Here is a 16,748-nt window from a genome sequence, read left to right as displayed (position 1 = left end):
TGGCACGCCGAGTGGCTCATGCGGGAATTTGAGATGCATACGTCGTACCACTGCGACAGGCGGCAAATCCTGGAGGGTGACACCTACGTTCTAAACGTAGTCTGTCGAATGACGATGTATGCATGCTCTCTTGTTTTGAGGCACCTGGGTCCGCGACTGCCGCGGCTACCCTATGAAAGTGTCATAACAAACAAGGTGAGGTCGAGCTACGTAAACTAACTTACAGTTTGTGGTGCAAACGCCCAGATGCTCCCAGACTGTCGACACCTGTGCTGGAGAATGCACACGCCCTTTCTATCAAGCGATGTGGCTCCCCTGCGTACACCTGTTTTCTGTATTTCGAGACCAGTCCGTTCCAAGCAGTAAGAACTATTCATCGTTGACTTTTTCTTAGCTTGCTTCCCAATCCACCAACTATGACTGTCGGATGAAAACCCACCGGATCAAGGTGTATACCTTACACTTTTTCCCAAACCACCGCCGACAGCTTTCGACGGTCTTCGTACACAACTGAGTCGGGTGATGGATAAGCTTCATAGGCTGGAGCCCAGGAGGGCCACCACCATATTCAAGCGGTTGATTGTTCAGAGACAAATCCTGCCGCGTCAAGCCTCAAAGTATGCAACCGACGACCTGCCGTTGGTGGTCGACGATACTGCATCTCAACCCAGATGGTGGTCTGGAAACACTGACTTTGGGTTCTGTTTGCTAGGTGACCGGCCGACTACTACCAGTGACCACTGGTGTGTAACGGATATCTTGTCATATCACGCCGACCGTTGTGACGGTGAACCTTGTCCACGGTGTGGTGTTGCCCTTCAGGCTTGTCCCAAAGGTGAGTCCACATTAAAAATAAATCACTTTTGGTTCTTAGCTCCGGGCCCATCCAGGAAACGCTACCCGGTTCGCGAAGAGGGCGTCTTATGATGTTGATCTGAACCGAAGCACAGAGTCCCAGCACAGTGTGTCTCGTAAGCCTGTGTGCGTTTGTGTTTTCGGGTTCACAGAGGAACTACTCGACAGCCGTGAGTCACTGACTGACAACTACTAACTCTGTAGAGCGCCAGCTAGTTGAAAGAGACGAAGATGATTTCATGTGACCCATCGGCTCCGGACAGTCGGCATGGTGATGAAATCCCATGCATTTCATGAAAGTCTCATATTTCTCGAGAGCTGCAGTAAACAGGCATGCGAAATAACCACTGAAGATGGCATTATGTGGACAGGCATCTACGACCGCACAGTCGCTGGAGTGAATTTTGGGGTAAGTATCTCTACCAGATTGCCGGTCGCCCAACTTATGGTGATATTTCGATAACCTTAATTATATGTTCCTCTAATTTTAGGACTTCAACGGCCAAATGATCACGCCTCACGAAGAAGAAAATGCGCCTCCCAGAAGGACATGTAAATTTTAAAACAACCAGTATACCTCAAATTTCAATGACGTTCGTTTTGAGCCTTTTCTCGGTTACAGATGGATGGGTGCGCTACTTCGTTTGGCATCGTGTACCCCTAGCCGCATGTTAGTCGTTTGCGTCGGTTAAAATCGTTTAGCTGTCCGCCATGATTGATGGTCCATGTTCCTAATCGATAAACCTTGAGGTCTTTCTAGCATAATTCGCAACCTATATTGGAAAACTCTGGGGTTTGCCAGCAAACGTGCACGACGTTTAGCAAATAATCAGCGTGCACTACGGAGTTTTTACTGGCAAAAAGAACCATCGACCAAAATTTGTTTGCACGAATGCGCCTACGCATACGTTGCACCTCCAAGGGCCATTTAGACTCTAGAATGTTGAGGAAATTCGTTCCGGTGGAAAAATACCTGAAAGTTACGTTCACTGTACGTGAGTCGGCGTTTTCCACAATTCGTGATTTTTTTATCATCAGGTAACGTATTCACCGTCGGTGGTCTTTATTGACCTTGAGAATCCGCTCACTTAAACAAATCGCCATCGTAAATTACTCTCAATAATACAGGATCATGTACATATACATAGAAAGTCCGAAAATGTCGTAGATTTCGATAAATCAGTCTCATTGTGGGATTAGCCAGCGGCCATTCCTGTTCATCCAATCATCCTAAGATGAAATGCATGACACGTTGGAGCTGATACCTTTAAACGTCGGCTAGTATCAAGCTATCGTTGTTCTCTCAGATATTAGAAGAAACGTCAGACCTTTTGAAAAAGTTGGTTGTACGACTAGGGTGTGCAGAGCAATGCCTCAGTTCGAGTGCGTCTGCGCAAAAAGTACGGAAGTGCAGCCAGGAGGAGATACACCGAATGACCAGGTCGAAGGATTTGGATGCTCTTCTTATCAGATTGTTGGACGCGAAATACCGCGAAGTCAGTGATCACCTTGACCCCGATCCATACTTTATTGATAAAAATATTTATCCTCCAAAATTGATCTGCTGTGGCCCCTGTCTTTCTGTCAGGATCATGCATGCGCTTTTCGCCCCTGAGTTCGCAGGTCAAAGAGCAAAAACAAAAGGCCTATCTCATGCAGAGTTATCAGGGTTGATAAAGGGTGAGGTTACTGTTTTACACTGATACTTCAGATGCGATGTACCCTCTAACACACTCGAGTATCGCACTGGACCTCATTTAGAAATCAATTCAGTCTTGGTTCAGGGGAGCCTTTGATCGGATCCCTGGAAATCGGAAGCTGCAACTTTTGAGGGCCATACTGCAGTGAATCTACAAACATCTATGATTATAATATAATATCAATAATACATTCACATTTTGCACTTATCTTTTCATCCTCTGAACATGCAGCATGTTGTAGTTAGCAAGACGCGGTTGGTAATTAGGTGCGGTGTTCGGTTACAATACACATACCTTGAGGCCAGGTGTTCAGACCAACTACTGTGTAAAGCAATCAGTTAGCCGGAATAATGCCTAGATCGGTTTGTGGCTGCAACTTTAAGCCTTCTTCGGCTGAAAGGGGTTTTCGAAATTTTTCAAAGGAAGCCAAGAAAAAGTTGCGCCGAAATTTTTTGGTTGCTTCCTTTGGCTGGCCGTAGCCATCGGTGGTACCACAGGTGGTAGGTGTAATATGCCACCCCTACTGGCCAGTGACGGCGACCGGTGCTTCCACCGGCGATGGGTTGACTGGATTGTCACCAAATGCTCTTTGCAGGACTATTTCAGTGCTACTGTCTGGGGCTCCAATGGAATGATGGCACATTCAGGAAACAAATGGTATGTGTCATTTGGTGGCGGTATGTCACGGTAGTTGAATCAGGGCCTCGGTTCATCCTGCGGCTATTAATTATGGCGGTGCATGATGACCTACTGTGGCATAGACCTTGGTCCTTGGCCGGGCGGACCTTGTCAGGTGTCACTGAAAGGGTAAAACTGTTTCCAACACTGGGCGGTTCACTTCCCGTTTCTTTGCAATTCTTGCAATTACAGCGTCTTTTGATTTCTCCCCTCTCTAATCAGGGACTCAACCGTATGTTGGCCTATCCAAGGCTGGTAGTCGAGTGATTAGGAGTCATATCCCAGGATCAGAATGGGTCAACATTTGAGACATTTGGGGGCATATAATCAAATTAGCAAGAACCGCCTTACCACCAGAAAGAAAGTTAAGCTGGTGACCGTAGTACATTTTGTGGATTTTGCTGCTTGGAAACACGGTCTCTAAAACTTTATATTCTGTCCTCAGTATCATCAACAGTACGGGCAGATGAGAAGATTGAAGGTTTAGTGCTGTACATCCATGACATTTTATTTGACACAGCCTCATAATGGAAGTAGGGAAAACGTAGAATTCGTTCTTCCAAGCAGCATCCCGAAAGGACTTTTGGTGGCAGTACATCATTGAATCGTCCCAAGTTGTGTGTGGGCGATCCAATCCGATTTGATTCGTCAGCTGTAAGTCGTGTACTATTGGCACATTGGTTCCAGCTTCTGCGGTTTTGATCATCAGAAAAGGGATAAGGTAGGGCATGCAGCCAGCAATCGGAGGTGAGATGTTCAGTCAGTTCGACAACTGGGTTGCTACGCACTGAGAGCAAAAGCTTTGATGCGCGGACCCCAATGGCTGCCCGATTGATCCGTTTTCGCCAATGTCATAAACCATTGGTGAGTTAAGTTCCGGGGCCCCATCCAGAGAGGCGACAGTTGTCGACCGGCATCAGTTTACTGGTGATTGTTTTCGAACTTCGTTGCCGGCTCACACACCACCCATCTCTTAATCGCTTCCACTCAGCGCAGGACTGGTCGATCCGTTTGTGGGCGGTATACAACCACCGGTGCGGGAGTTAGGGGACCAAACATCTATTCACGCGGTGTCCAAACCGTGACGGGAACTACGTGCCAATAAGGCACTGAACAAGGAAATCTGCTGCTTTAGCAAGTCATCGGGTGGAAATTGTCTGAGCTGTTTTCGAAAGTACTCATAACCAGAATACCTGGTGCGTACATGTTTTTGACGACTGTACGTGTATGGAAATATCACGTCGCTGTCAAACGCCATTCCGGCTGCTCGCATATGTGCCGCATTTTTATCCACACAAGTTTTCACTCGGTGCTGCTAACCTACGATCTACCTGAACAAGCTAAACTGTTCACTCATAGGAGTCGACTGCGCGCTCTCTGCGAGGGCGTAAACGGACGCCAGGTTCCAATTCCATCAATGACAGAAAAGGTGCGGATCTTGTAGCCACACTACAGGGATGAGTTGTTGTAAAAGTGCCTGCCGAAAACTGTTCTATCGACGTTCAAGATAGCACAGTGGTTATAGTGCGAATCTACTAACTGAAAAATTCGTAGTTCAAACCCGACCTCTCTATCTCGACTTCCTTCTAGGCTTGGGCAACCTGGCTTAGTGCTTCCTTCGCGTGGCATGGCAACTAGGCTCCGAAAGGGTGCTGAAGCTGATTGGTTATCATTTTCCCCGGGATGACGCGGTCTGGTGAAACATATGCATCTGCAGTCGGATCGGATTGACACTCCCGGCGGTTATTTAGTAGTCCGAACACATCGGCTACAGACTGTCACATTTCAGACGGCGGCGTTTTTAACAAAGTTTTGTAGGTGCCCTGTTTTTGTCAGTTACAAGTGGTTTACATGCAATCGGCGGTGAAATTTTCTCGTTCTATGTTGGTGAACTTGATGTGGAGAAATGGACTGGTTAGCGGACCGGTCATAATGTTTCTCATCAGGAAATGCGCCCAACTTGCAGAACTTGTCTGACTTCTGATTTGCTTGCCCCATATTTACTATATGCAAAGCACGGTGACTCAACAGAATAGAGCATTATTGCTCTCCATTTCTATTGTCAGTGGAATCGTGTTAAACACTAGAGGACTGTGAATGGGCTTAACCGTGGGGCAACCAGTTTTGCAGCAAAAGTCTCCCCTGAAGTAGACCATGTTTCGAGATAAAGCGGGGAGATATCCTCGCTTGTTTATACCCGTTGTGTTCTTAATGGGTGAGTCTTCCATCGCAAGGGTTCTATGGCTGGTGTTTGAAGTCAGTTACAATAAGTGCAAAATCAGCTTGATCTAAGTTCAGCCATGTAAACGCAAGGATTTGGAGCTTCCTTCCAACAACCGCAGGATGCACTCTCCCTTATGGTATTGTCGAAAATAGCCGCTCTGCTTTTGGGTCCTTGGAAGCGGTCCAGTTCTCACCACCCCTTAGATCTTTGTAATACCGTCTGAACTACTACCAAACGCCCAGAAAATAACGCCGCTGACATCCATCAGGTAGGGCTACCATGTGGCTTCGTCGCGTTTAGGTTTCAGTGTCATTCATCGCCATAGTGTTTTCGATACTTCGATGAACCGAAGAACGAAAGATTATCCTTCTGTCACCTCCGTTTCAGACGGTGGATTCAAATCGTGTCGGTGTTGGGACGCCGCTAAGTGGAGCATGGAGGAACCGTAGTCTCAGTTGGCGCTAGGTGCTGCTGTGATCCAGTTGCGTTGGTGCAGATTGCAGGCAGCTAAAAACCTAAAGTCAGCTGAGCAAAGGCAACCATGAACTACAACCCCAGTTAGAGGCGAACTGATGCCATATCAGGCGTCAGTCATGCCCGGCGGGATGCTACCCACTAGTGGGAATAATGCTACCCACTAGTTGGGAATAAATATTATACCACCACCATAAAACAAGATAGGTGAGAAAATACATGCTATTGCTGCCGTCCGTCTTTTTACGTCCAACTTGCACGTTTTCCCCCCTACTGACTACGTTGCCACCAGCATCTTCATGGACCCACTCTCAAGAAGTGAAGAATCGGTTTGCTGTTTGCTGTTACACTTACGGTTAACTCGGCCACTACAGCATTAAATACTTCGAAATAATTATTTGAATCTCATCAACCAGCTCGTCTCACAGCCTTCAACGCGCCAACTCTGAAGCAAACCTCAGGAAACGAAATAATGTAAAACAAAGAAAAATCATTCAGCCGTGGCACCATTAGGTGCCCAGCTGACGTGCCATCAGGAGTGGGCATGAGGGCTGGGTTCTGCCAGGATGCCCAAGCCTGGACAGGATCAATGGGGATGCAAATTTTTTATTCTGATAACGGATCTCCCGCTCAATTAATTCGCTCCTTAACGACTAGGCTACCTCGGCGTGATATAACTGGAAAACAGGCCAAGTTTTGTTGTGGTAGCAACTACAACTGGAGTTGGTAATTCATCCGACTTCAGTTGAAACTGAGTGTTCGTGCAGACTAAGCGGTGTGGTGGAATCAAGGGACGGGATAAGTAAAGGAAGCGAAAAACGCTAGAAACGCGCCTAGATCGAACTGTCTGATTGCTCCCCAGAAACCGCTCGTCAGTGAGGCCATCAGGGATCAGAATGGCTCTTCGGCATCCAGCAAGGGGAGAAGTTTTGATCGTTGGGCAAAGTTCTTTGAACAACAGTTCGATTGACTAACTCATCATCATCAACAACATGACATCAGTGTTTAACACAGATGCTGCACTGCTGTAGTTGGCAACCTGCCACTTTCAACACTGACTGTCGGCCTTCGGCAGTGACGTGGGATGTGAATGTGGCGTCCGGATGGCTAAGAATGTCGCAGGACGAATGCAGCTAGCTGATTTTACGCAGCTCGTATCCAGTAATTAGTAGGAACAGACAGATCTGGGCAGAAGATGATGTATTGAGAACTGTCAGAAACTGGTTCTACAGGCAACCGGGTTAGTGAGCGTCATGAATAAAGCAAACGTACAATCGATAATGGCACAATTGAAAAGGTCGGAAAATAGTCAGTAAAACGACGGATTTCTGGAAGCAAGAGCAAGTAAGCACCAAAAAATGTACAAACGTAGGAATGCAAGCAGTTTGTCAGTGTTGGTTAGCCGTATGGAGTGATGAGGGCGCAGGAGGTAAGGGACTGCCTCTGGTCGATGCTGCGACACGGCAGCTCGTGTCACGTGACTAATCAGAGTGCGCGGCCAGGTCCATGTAAAACAAATGTCACCAAAGACTACCTGACAGGTGTGGTACATAGGTAATACAAAAATAGACCATTCTGAGTGTCGTGCTATTGTAATGAACGGCGCGTTCGCCTGCCACTCGGGTGCTCTGGGTTCGATTCCTGGCAAATCCGTTTTCTGTGAGAGTGGACACCCGGGGTTAGGTAGGCCTGAGACGAACTTGCAAGCAATGGCAGTCGGGCAACAAGACATTGACATCAGTTACTGGAGAGGAAGCGGACCTCAGGTAGGAGGTGAACCGTGAAAACAGTCAGCAAGGAAACAAAAAGGACGTTACAATAAATGGGCGCGAATCATGTTACTCATGAGTAGTCAAAACACAAGAAGATGACAGCTGTTCACCGTTGATCCACATTGCCAATCAACTGTACCCTTGGCATCAAGTACCTGAATGTATATCTCTACTCAAGCATCAGCGTGCTTCTTGTCCCGATGAACTTCCACCTGCTTTGCTCAGGTACGGCAAACTCCTCAGCGAGTGCCTGACTAGCTTGTTTGCATCTGGCCTAGACAACCAGGGGTAGTCGTTAATAGTGCCTGTTTTCAAGGCAGGTACTCGCAGTGGGTGTAGTAAATACAGGTAGGCCAGCGTGACTCCTGTTCTGAAAAGGAGTAATCTGGCTTTACTGATGCTTCGTCAGCTTATGGCGGCACGCGAAACTTACCCGCTAGCGGGATATCAAACATGGAGAGGCTGCGTCGGCTGCATTTCCACATTCCTTCAAATGTAAGAATACGCCATATTTACAGAAAACCCACAATCTTGGTGTTCTTCAAGGGTGGTCCCGATTTTGTCGGCTGTTCAATACTCCTAACTTCACTTGCTCAAGAGTGATGCCGTAGAGGTTTGTGAAATTGATTCACCCGGAAAAGACGCTTGTCAAAACAATCTGTTTTGCCTCAAAATCCAAGCTCCACAACCATAATAAGACACTGGACGTGGTGCCATGTTCTAGCCCTTGTCACTGTAGTGGTCTGGCTACCCAATAAGATATTTTACCATGAGTGTGTGGTAAGAAATAAAAATAATAACGCTAGATTGGGCATACAATAAGCAAGAGGTCTGATAAGACAGACTCACTAATAATTGTTCTCCACAAAATATTTCGCCATTGGCCCAGGTCAACGACTAGACAGTAACCCAATTATGGCGGTCCAGGGGTCTTCACTTGAACAGTTCCCACATGCAATAGATTCCGAAGATGGTCGTCTGAAGTGTTTTGATACCAGAGTTAGCACATGAGACTCGCGAATGGTCGGGGCCAGCATGAGCGGAATCAGAAGAGAGAGTCGAAGCACTTGACCACGTTGCCGTTCACTATTCGCACAATTGGATTGATTTATCGAAATCTACGGCGTTTTTAGGCTTGTCACTTCATAGCGTATAACGTCTATGTATAATGTATTATTGAAAATCGTTTACCATGACGAATTGTTTCAGTGAGCGAATTCTCAAGGTCTATATACACCACCGAATGTGAATACGTTGCTTGGTGGTAAAAAATCGCGATTTGTGGAAAACGTTAACTCACTAACAATAAACGAAACTTTCAGGTAGCTTTCCACCGGAAAAAAATTTCCTGAACATTCTAAAATTTAAATGGCCTTTAGAGATGCAAAATATGCATGCGTGCATTCGTGCAAACAAATTTTGGTAGATCATTCCTGTTGCTAGTAAAAATTCCGTTGATTATTTCCTAAAGGTCGATAACGCTTGCCGGCAAAAAGCAGAGTTTTTCATTATAGGTTGCGAATTATGCCAGGAAGATCTTGAGGTTTATCGCTCGGAAACGCGGAGCGTACGTCGATCATACCGGACAGCTGAACCGACGTAACTGAAGCACACCACTAACACGCGACTACGGGTACACGATGCCTAGCTAACTGGCCACATGGAATCTGTAGCGACCCAATCACACACTTGACTGTTCAGCCCACAGTCGCTCACTGGATCACAAGGTTTGTCTCTTTTTCATGCCCACAACCACGTCACATTAAGGTGACTCATCAGACGTCGATTGTCCGCACCGTCTAGTGAGCGTACCAACTACTCACCTGCTGACGCGCCCACGTATACGCAAACGGACCCATATGTAGGACAACCGAACACAGTCAGCACAAACAGTCTCGCGCGCGCAGGGAGCATAGAAGTCAACCAAGTCAACCATGGAACATGTGTATCAGCAAGACTGCAGAGACAACACCTTCCCACCGTCCGCATTTTCACCAAGGGACTCTCACATATAATAAGTTCCATTTTTTGACTTGCTCCCATTTCGCATTGTATTTATTTTTATACGTGTCAATCATAAAAACTTTTATTAGTGCATGCACCCTTTGATTTGTATTATGGCTATCACCACCTGTGCACTAATAAACCTACGTCGATCGTACCGGACACCTGAACGAACGCACACGACCAACACGCGACTAGAGGTACACGATGTCGGAGCGTACCCATCCATCTGCACCGGAGAAAAGGCTCAAAAGGGCGTCGAAATGTTGAGATATAATGGTCGTTTTGAAGCGCACACATGTCCTTCTGAAGGCGCATTTGGCCGTTGACGTCCTGAAATGAGAGGAAGATATAATTAAGTTATCGAAGTATCGTCATATCACCATAAAGCCGACAAACTGGTATAGATACTTACCCCAAAAATTCACTCCAGCGACCATGTTGTCGTAGATGCCTGTCCACACAATGCCATCTTCAGTGGTTACTTCGCATGCCTGTTTACTGCAACTCTCGAGAAATACGAGACTTACACGAAATGCATGGAGTCTCATCAACATACCAACTGTCCGAATCTGATGGGTCACATGAAGTCATCTTCGTATCTTTCATCTAGCCGGCTCTCTAGAGCGTTAGTCAGTAGTTGTCAGACATTTGCAGCGACCCTGTTACCCACATACCTGACTGTTCAACTCACACTCGCTCACTGGTTCGCAAGGCTTGTCTTTCTTCTCATACTCACAAACACGTCACATTAAGCTGACTCATCAGACATCGATTGTCTGCACCGCCTGGTCAGCTTAGTAACTACTCATGTACCGACGCGCCCACGTACACGCATTGAGACCTACATAAAGGGAAACCGAACCCGGTCAGGACACAGACTCGCGCGCGCAGGGAAAAAGGTGCCACCCGACACTCCCAGCCCACGTACAACCATGGAAAACGTGTAGCAGCCAAACTGCGGAGAAAACACGTCCCCGCCGTCCGGGCTTTCACCAAGGGACTACCACATCCGATTACTTCCATTTTTTCACCCGCTCCCATTTCGCACTGTATTTATTTTTATACGCATCGCAACCATACTAAAAACTTCCATTAGTGCTCATACACTTGATTTGTGTTATGACTATCCTCACCTATACACTAGTACATTTACTCTTGGCTGTCTAGTAGTTCCTCTCTTGAACTGAAAACACGGACGCACGCAGGATTTCGGGGCACACTGCGCTGAGATTCTGTGCTTAGGTCCAGGTCAACATCACAAGACGCCCTCTTTGCGGACCCGGTAGCAAGCACACCTCTGCATTTTCTGGATGGACCCGGAGCTAAGAACCAAAAGTAACTTATTTTCATTTAAACTCATCTTTGGGACAAGCACCACCACACAGCGGGCGAGGTTCACCATCACAACAGTCGGCGTGATATGATGCGCAATACGTTGCACAACAGCGTAGTTGTCGGCCAGTCACAGAGCACACGAAAGCCTACAATCCTAGACCGCCATCTGGGTTGAGGTGCAGGAACCTTGACAACCAATGGCGGGCAGTTTTTGCAGATTTTGCACTTTGACGTAGCAGGATCTGTCCCTGAAAAATCAATCGCTTAAAGACGGCTGTGGCTCTCCTGGGTTCCAGCCTCTAAGGCTTATCCATCGCTCCTTTGAGTTGTTTACGAAGGCCGTCGAAATCTGTCGGCGGTGGTTTGGGAACAAGTGTAAGGGGTATACCTTTTTCCGGTAGCTTGTAATCCGACGGTTATCGTTGGTGGATTGGGAAGCAAGCTAAGAAAAAGTCAATGATGAATAGTCATGCGTTGGAGCCACATCGCATGGTAGAAATGTCTTATGCCTTCTCCAGCACAGTTGTCGACAGTCTGGGAGCATCTGGGCGTTTGCACCACAAACTGTAAGTTAGTTTACGTAGCTCGACCTCACCTTGTTTGTTATGACACTTTCATAGGGTAGCCGCGGCAGTCGCGGACCCAGGTGCCTCAAAACAAGAGAGCATGCATACATCGTCATTCGACAGACTACGTTTAGAACGTAGGTGTCACCCTCCAGGATTTGCCGCCTGTCGCAGTGGTACGACGTATGCATCTCAAATTCCCGCATGAGCCACTCGGCGTGCCAGGACACCTTTTGAATGGCATGCTCCAACACGTCTGAGTGGTGCGCCCGAACTTCAGGGCGCCCGTTCGCGTTCTCCAATCGGTTGTCTGTCACATTACCGAAGTGAACCATTCCGGACTGTGCGTGTATGGCTCATTTTCCGGTGATGTACAACCAGCGAGCCGTGAGATAGGAAAGAAATCTAGGGTCGGTTCGGCGCAGAAGTTGTAGGTCTTGTAGGAATCTGTGTACTTGTAATACGATGAACATAAAACCTACTGTACAGCTTTGTCCAGGCAAGCCACGCGGTGAATTATGTGCCCGCTGTTCGCAGAATGTGTCTATGACCAAAAATACATGGATTTGCGGACATGAATTAGCAAAGCATAACGTCACAGCCGAACACGACTGTTGCTGCACGCATTTGCGCCGCCAACTTGTCCATTACAAATGTCCGATCCGGATAAGCTTCGACAGTCATTTCTTTGAACAAGCCAAACAGCTCACACAGGAGCAAACTGCTCACTTTCTACGAATACATACATAACCGGGCGCCCGGTTTCCGCGCCGTCTGTTATCAAGAAGGTTTACAGCTTATATTTACACGGCGGATATTAGATGCTTTAAAAAGCTTACCCAAGGCGGTCTGTTGCATGCTTCCCGCGTACATTCACTACACCTTGAAAGCATCGGAACAACGCTATCCGCTGCTATCGGGAGAAGCATACATGGCTATAGTGCCCTTCCCCTGACTGGCACAAAATGAGGCGCATGGTCTTCCAAAGTTTTGGCAGGACCGAAGGCATACCGGCTGCCACATTTAAACCCAACTATGCGGCACCTACTCAACATAGCCGGTCGACACTTCCGATGGTAGTTGTATATATCCTGAGTGGTAAGAATGTTGCCGAATTCATCCGCCACAAACTGCCGCACCTCACATGACGGCGTTCCATATTGAAGAAGGGCCTTGCATGTGCACAACTGGTCTTCAGTTGGGCGTCGATTAACTGGAAGCCGATCGTACAGAACCTTTGACAATTTTTGGTTGTGTTCAAGAAAATAATAACTCATTTGCCCCGTAGACAAAACCGCACTGGACAGCTGGCGCTTCGCGCACTTTTTTAATTAGCAAATACGCTCGGCGTACTAACTTCTTCGGATCCCACGGCTTTTCGTTGGTCTTGGAGGGCGCCTGCTGCATTTGTAGTACACCCATTCGTAACGCAAAATAGCGTTGGTGCTTCGATCACTGGATGAACACATAAATGAAAACGATACACCCACAAATTGCTCAGCAAACGATTTTGAAGGCACTCCCGAAGCCGTAGCACACCAAGTTCGAGGCTGAATTTTCGCCAGTATTTTTCAAGGGAGTTTAATTAATACAAAGCGCGAAAAATTGATAGCAGTTGAGGGATTTTTTGACTGAGCACATGTGCAAAGGAGTGAAGCATTTTGGCGTTAAAGTTTTTATTTCTCACAGGGATTTCGCAGAAAAATGCTTTGTGCTTCGAAGGCGCAGCAACCACGTTTGTATTGCGTGAACTTTTCTAAAAGTGCGTGCTTTTGTAGTTTCTCGTATTCAAACAAGAAACGACTATGCAATTGTCGAAATACGCAGTGTTATAATAAAAGCAAAAAATGTACAAAACACCGCACCATTCTCCAACAGGCTATTGGAACGTCGGTTCAGGAGATGTCCAATTCTCAAGACTGCGGAAGAATGCAGATAGGTGAACTTGGTCACCGTCTCTGGTGGTTCTGGCGCTGTGATTGGCTGGTAATGCACCCGTCCAATCGCGTAAATCTTGCGAATTGCTCTTTGGAGGTGCCAGACACGCTAAAGCACATGGTGTGTTCACTTGGGTTGTTAATTGTAGTTTTCCAGGAATAAGCTCCACACCAGGAATATCGCTATTACCACAACTTTTCGATTCTTCATTTTTGTGACCTGTGAGGAGTTCGTGAGAGACTTCATAGGATTTTAATGACACATAGCCCTACTTTGGTTTATGTGCGCTGCAACAGTTTTTCAGTGTTTTCTCCAGTTTCACTCCGTCTTTGCCTAAGGTGTAACGTTTTTTAAAATGTAACCCCCGGCGACACGGCTTCTAACCGCTTGTGATGCGAGTGTTATTGTTACAAATCAGTGATACCTAAAGCGCCATCCAGCGACTGTGTAACTATACGGTCGCAAATGAGGTATACATTGTGCTGGTCCAATTTGTATGGGACGAACTAACGAGATTGTTTACGAGGTTGTGTTAATAGCATCAGCCCCACACTAGAGGCATAGAACACGGCGGACGTTTCTTCGGTAAGTAATTTGATTGAGAAACTGATGAAGAAAGCCGACATTGAGCAACCCATTTTGGGCGATGAATTCAGGAAAACGCTATACGCAGACTTTGATGCGTTTATCAGTGATGGTCTATATGGATTAAGGAGCTGTGGTGGGGATTTTCGGTGACCCTTTGAATGTCAGACACTGCGTCACAAAGCAGTGCTATCGACGGAGACGGACGCTGAATTCATTTTTAAGGATCCTTACACAGAGGGCCAACAATTGTTCTCGGGAACTATTGGCCTTCTGTGTATGTGGCGATGCTCGGAATGTTGTCGTAAGGCGGTGTGGTTAAGTGTACACACGACCCGCAAAGGACCATGCCTCTCATGGGTGCTAGTAAAGCTGCGTACCACGATACATGCGAGCAACTTATAAATTTCTTCCGCATTCCAAATGCTCTGTATGTGTTTTATCGGGCTGTGAACTAGTCATTCTACATCTCTAAACAAGGCAAAGAGAAGACGGTCGTGACCAGATGCTTTGTTTCTGTTCAACAGTTTGATTTCGTTTTGGTGTGAGGGTGTGTGAAGATACTATCGCATTGATCGTCAACCTGGGCATATCAAACCAGCTGATTTATCCTTCGAGGTGTTTCTTCCATCGAAACAGGCAGCGGAACTTGGAATAAATCTTTTAGTCGTCCTGTGTAGTGACTTAACTTACCAGCCTCTTTCATGCCCCGGTATTACAAATAATTTAGGTGTCACACTTTTCAATCGTGGCTGCTTTTCCTGTTTCTTCAGCTTCTCTTAGCAACCACTGATCACCTTTGATATTGCGGGTCAAGCGTCGTTTCAGAGCTCTATATGAATCATGCTGGTAAGACCACGTTCCCCGCCCAAATCAGGGAGACGAGGTGGTTTGACTTAAATTGGGCTCGTTTTGGGCCGCACACATTCAGGTGCCAAATGCATAGCGTTTCGGATTTCGAAGCAGTCCATATTAGCCTAACCGGGTTGTTTTCTAGGTCGTGCAGATAACTAATACGGGCGGTTATCGATCCGACTGATTTTGCTAGTTTGTCCTTTCATACTTCGTTTCCAGATCACAAACTTTCCACCTTTTGGTCGGTTCCACTCACCGCAGTGCAAAAGCTGCACTAGTTTCCATGATTCAATAAGTGATCTTGTCTCCACTCTGTCCACCGGTACTCACCCAGTCGCCCAGGTAAATACATCCATTTGTTGGTCTGCAAGCATGAGGTTTGGGTTTGATTCCAACTATTCTTGTAGCTATGCTTTGCAGATGTGAAGCACATCAAACCATACAGCAGATCTGTTTAGTTTATTTAAAATGATTTGCATTTCTGAGGGACCTGAACCAAGGAAAGCCGTATAGTCTACACACTGTCTGTTAGAGAACTTCTCGGAAGTATTTCGACCTGTGAGGTCCTAGTGGCAGGCAGAGGAATTTCAGGCAACTCATCAGTAACAAAGTTTGGGAGGGGGAAGGTGATAGGGGACGTAGTGAACTCAGGGGAAACCCTGATGTATATCCGTCCACAGGAGTTCGCATACACTACCCCCAGATTTGAACGTCAGACACCATCAAGGTTTCTGCAATTGACAGTCAGCAACAGCCTTCAGATTATAAAGAACGTCAAATGTAGGATGTTTGAAGGGACGGTGTTTGGAAGCTTGCTTCAAGGTAAAGATCTGGTAGATGCATCCTCTGATAGGGTGTAACAGCTTGATTCTTACGAATCTGTCTCACCTAATAGTCTATAAACCTGCGCAAAATTATGCCAGAGAGCACCTTAGATAGGACGGATACCAAGATCATACCTCGATCTTTTTCGCATGGCGTTTTCCACCCTTTTCGAAGACGATGATCATGATTGAGGCACTCCATCCAATTGGTACTTTGTTCTCGTCCCAAATCTTTTGCAGTAGGATCGTCAGATTACCTACAAGTGCTTCACCACATTCTTTGAAAAGTGTGGTATGCAGGCCAGTGTGGTCGGGTTCATTGTCACATTGGAGGAATGATATCTCCTACTGGATTTCTGTTGTAGTTGACGGGCTGGTGCCTATGTTCCATTCGGGCTCGCTGCGTTCTTTCAGCTGTTGTGTTGAAGGAAGCCGGATGAAGTGTTCTTTAAGGTGTTCAGTCCACAAGCAGGAATGACGGCTTTGCGAGTGAATTGCCATGCCGTCGCGTTCATATATTGTTTCGTTGGTGCCTTTCTCATCTGTCCGGTCGATCCAGGCAGTTGAAGTAGGACGCCGGTATTGCCTGAAGTGAAAGCCTCAATCTTCTGGGCCTTCGAAATCCACCAACGTTCTCTGTCATTCCTCAGGCTTGTGGTCATCCGGCGTTTGAGGGATCTGCGTGCGACGTCACAGTCACTACTTGCATGTATGACCTTTTTGGTAGCGAATAGATCTGCTGATCTTGAGGAAATTCAGGTTTCATTTACTCGAGTCGGACGATTGGACAGACAGTTCTGAAAGCTTAGACCATAACTTCTTTAATTCGCTTCCCTTCAACCTCCAAGGAGTCTTGGTCATCCGCATGACTGTATCTCCGGTAGATTTCTAGCTTGATAAGCTCGATACGCTTGAGCTACGAAATTTGTTGATTA

General features: G+C 46.8%; 1 protein-coding gene across 1 annotated transcript in view; it reads left to right on the top strand.

Moving 5' to 3' along the window:
- Positions 1-13,540: 13,540 nt before the first annotated feature.
- T265_13395 (hypothetical protein) overlaps positions 13,541-16,748 on the top strand; it is a gene marked incomplete at both ends in the record, with an annotated part of 9,500 nt that continues 6,292 nt past the window's right edge. Inside the window, 1 exon segment of the mRNA XM_009168703.1 lies at positions 13,541-13,669. Coding sequence (XP_009166967.1) covers positions 13,541-13,669 — 129 coding nt within the window.

Source organism: Opisthorchis viverrini, assembly GCF_000715545.1.
Source record: "Opisthorchis viverrini unplaced genomic scaffold opera_v5_63, whole genome shotgun sequence".
In the NCBI taxonomy this organism is placed as follows: Eukaryota; Metazoa; Platyhelminthes; class Trematoda; order Opisthorchiida; family Opisthorchiidae; genus Opisthorchis; species Opisthorchis viverrini.
The sequence above is the reverse complement of the archived record's forward strand: the minus strand, read 5'-3'. Positions and strand labels throughout refer to the sequence as shown.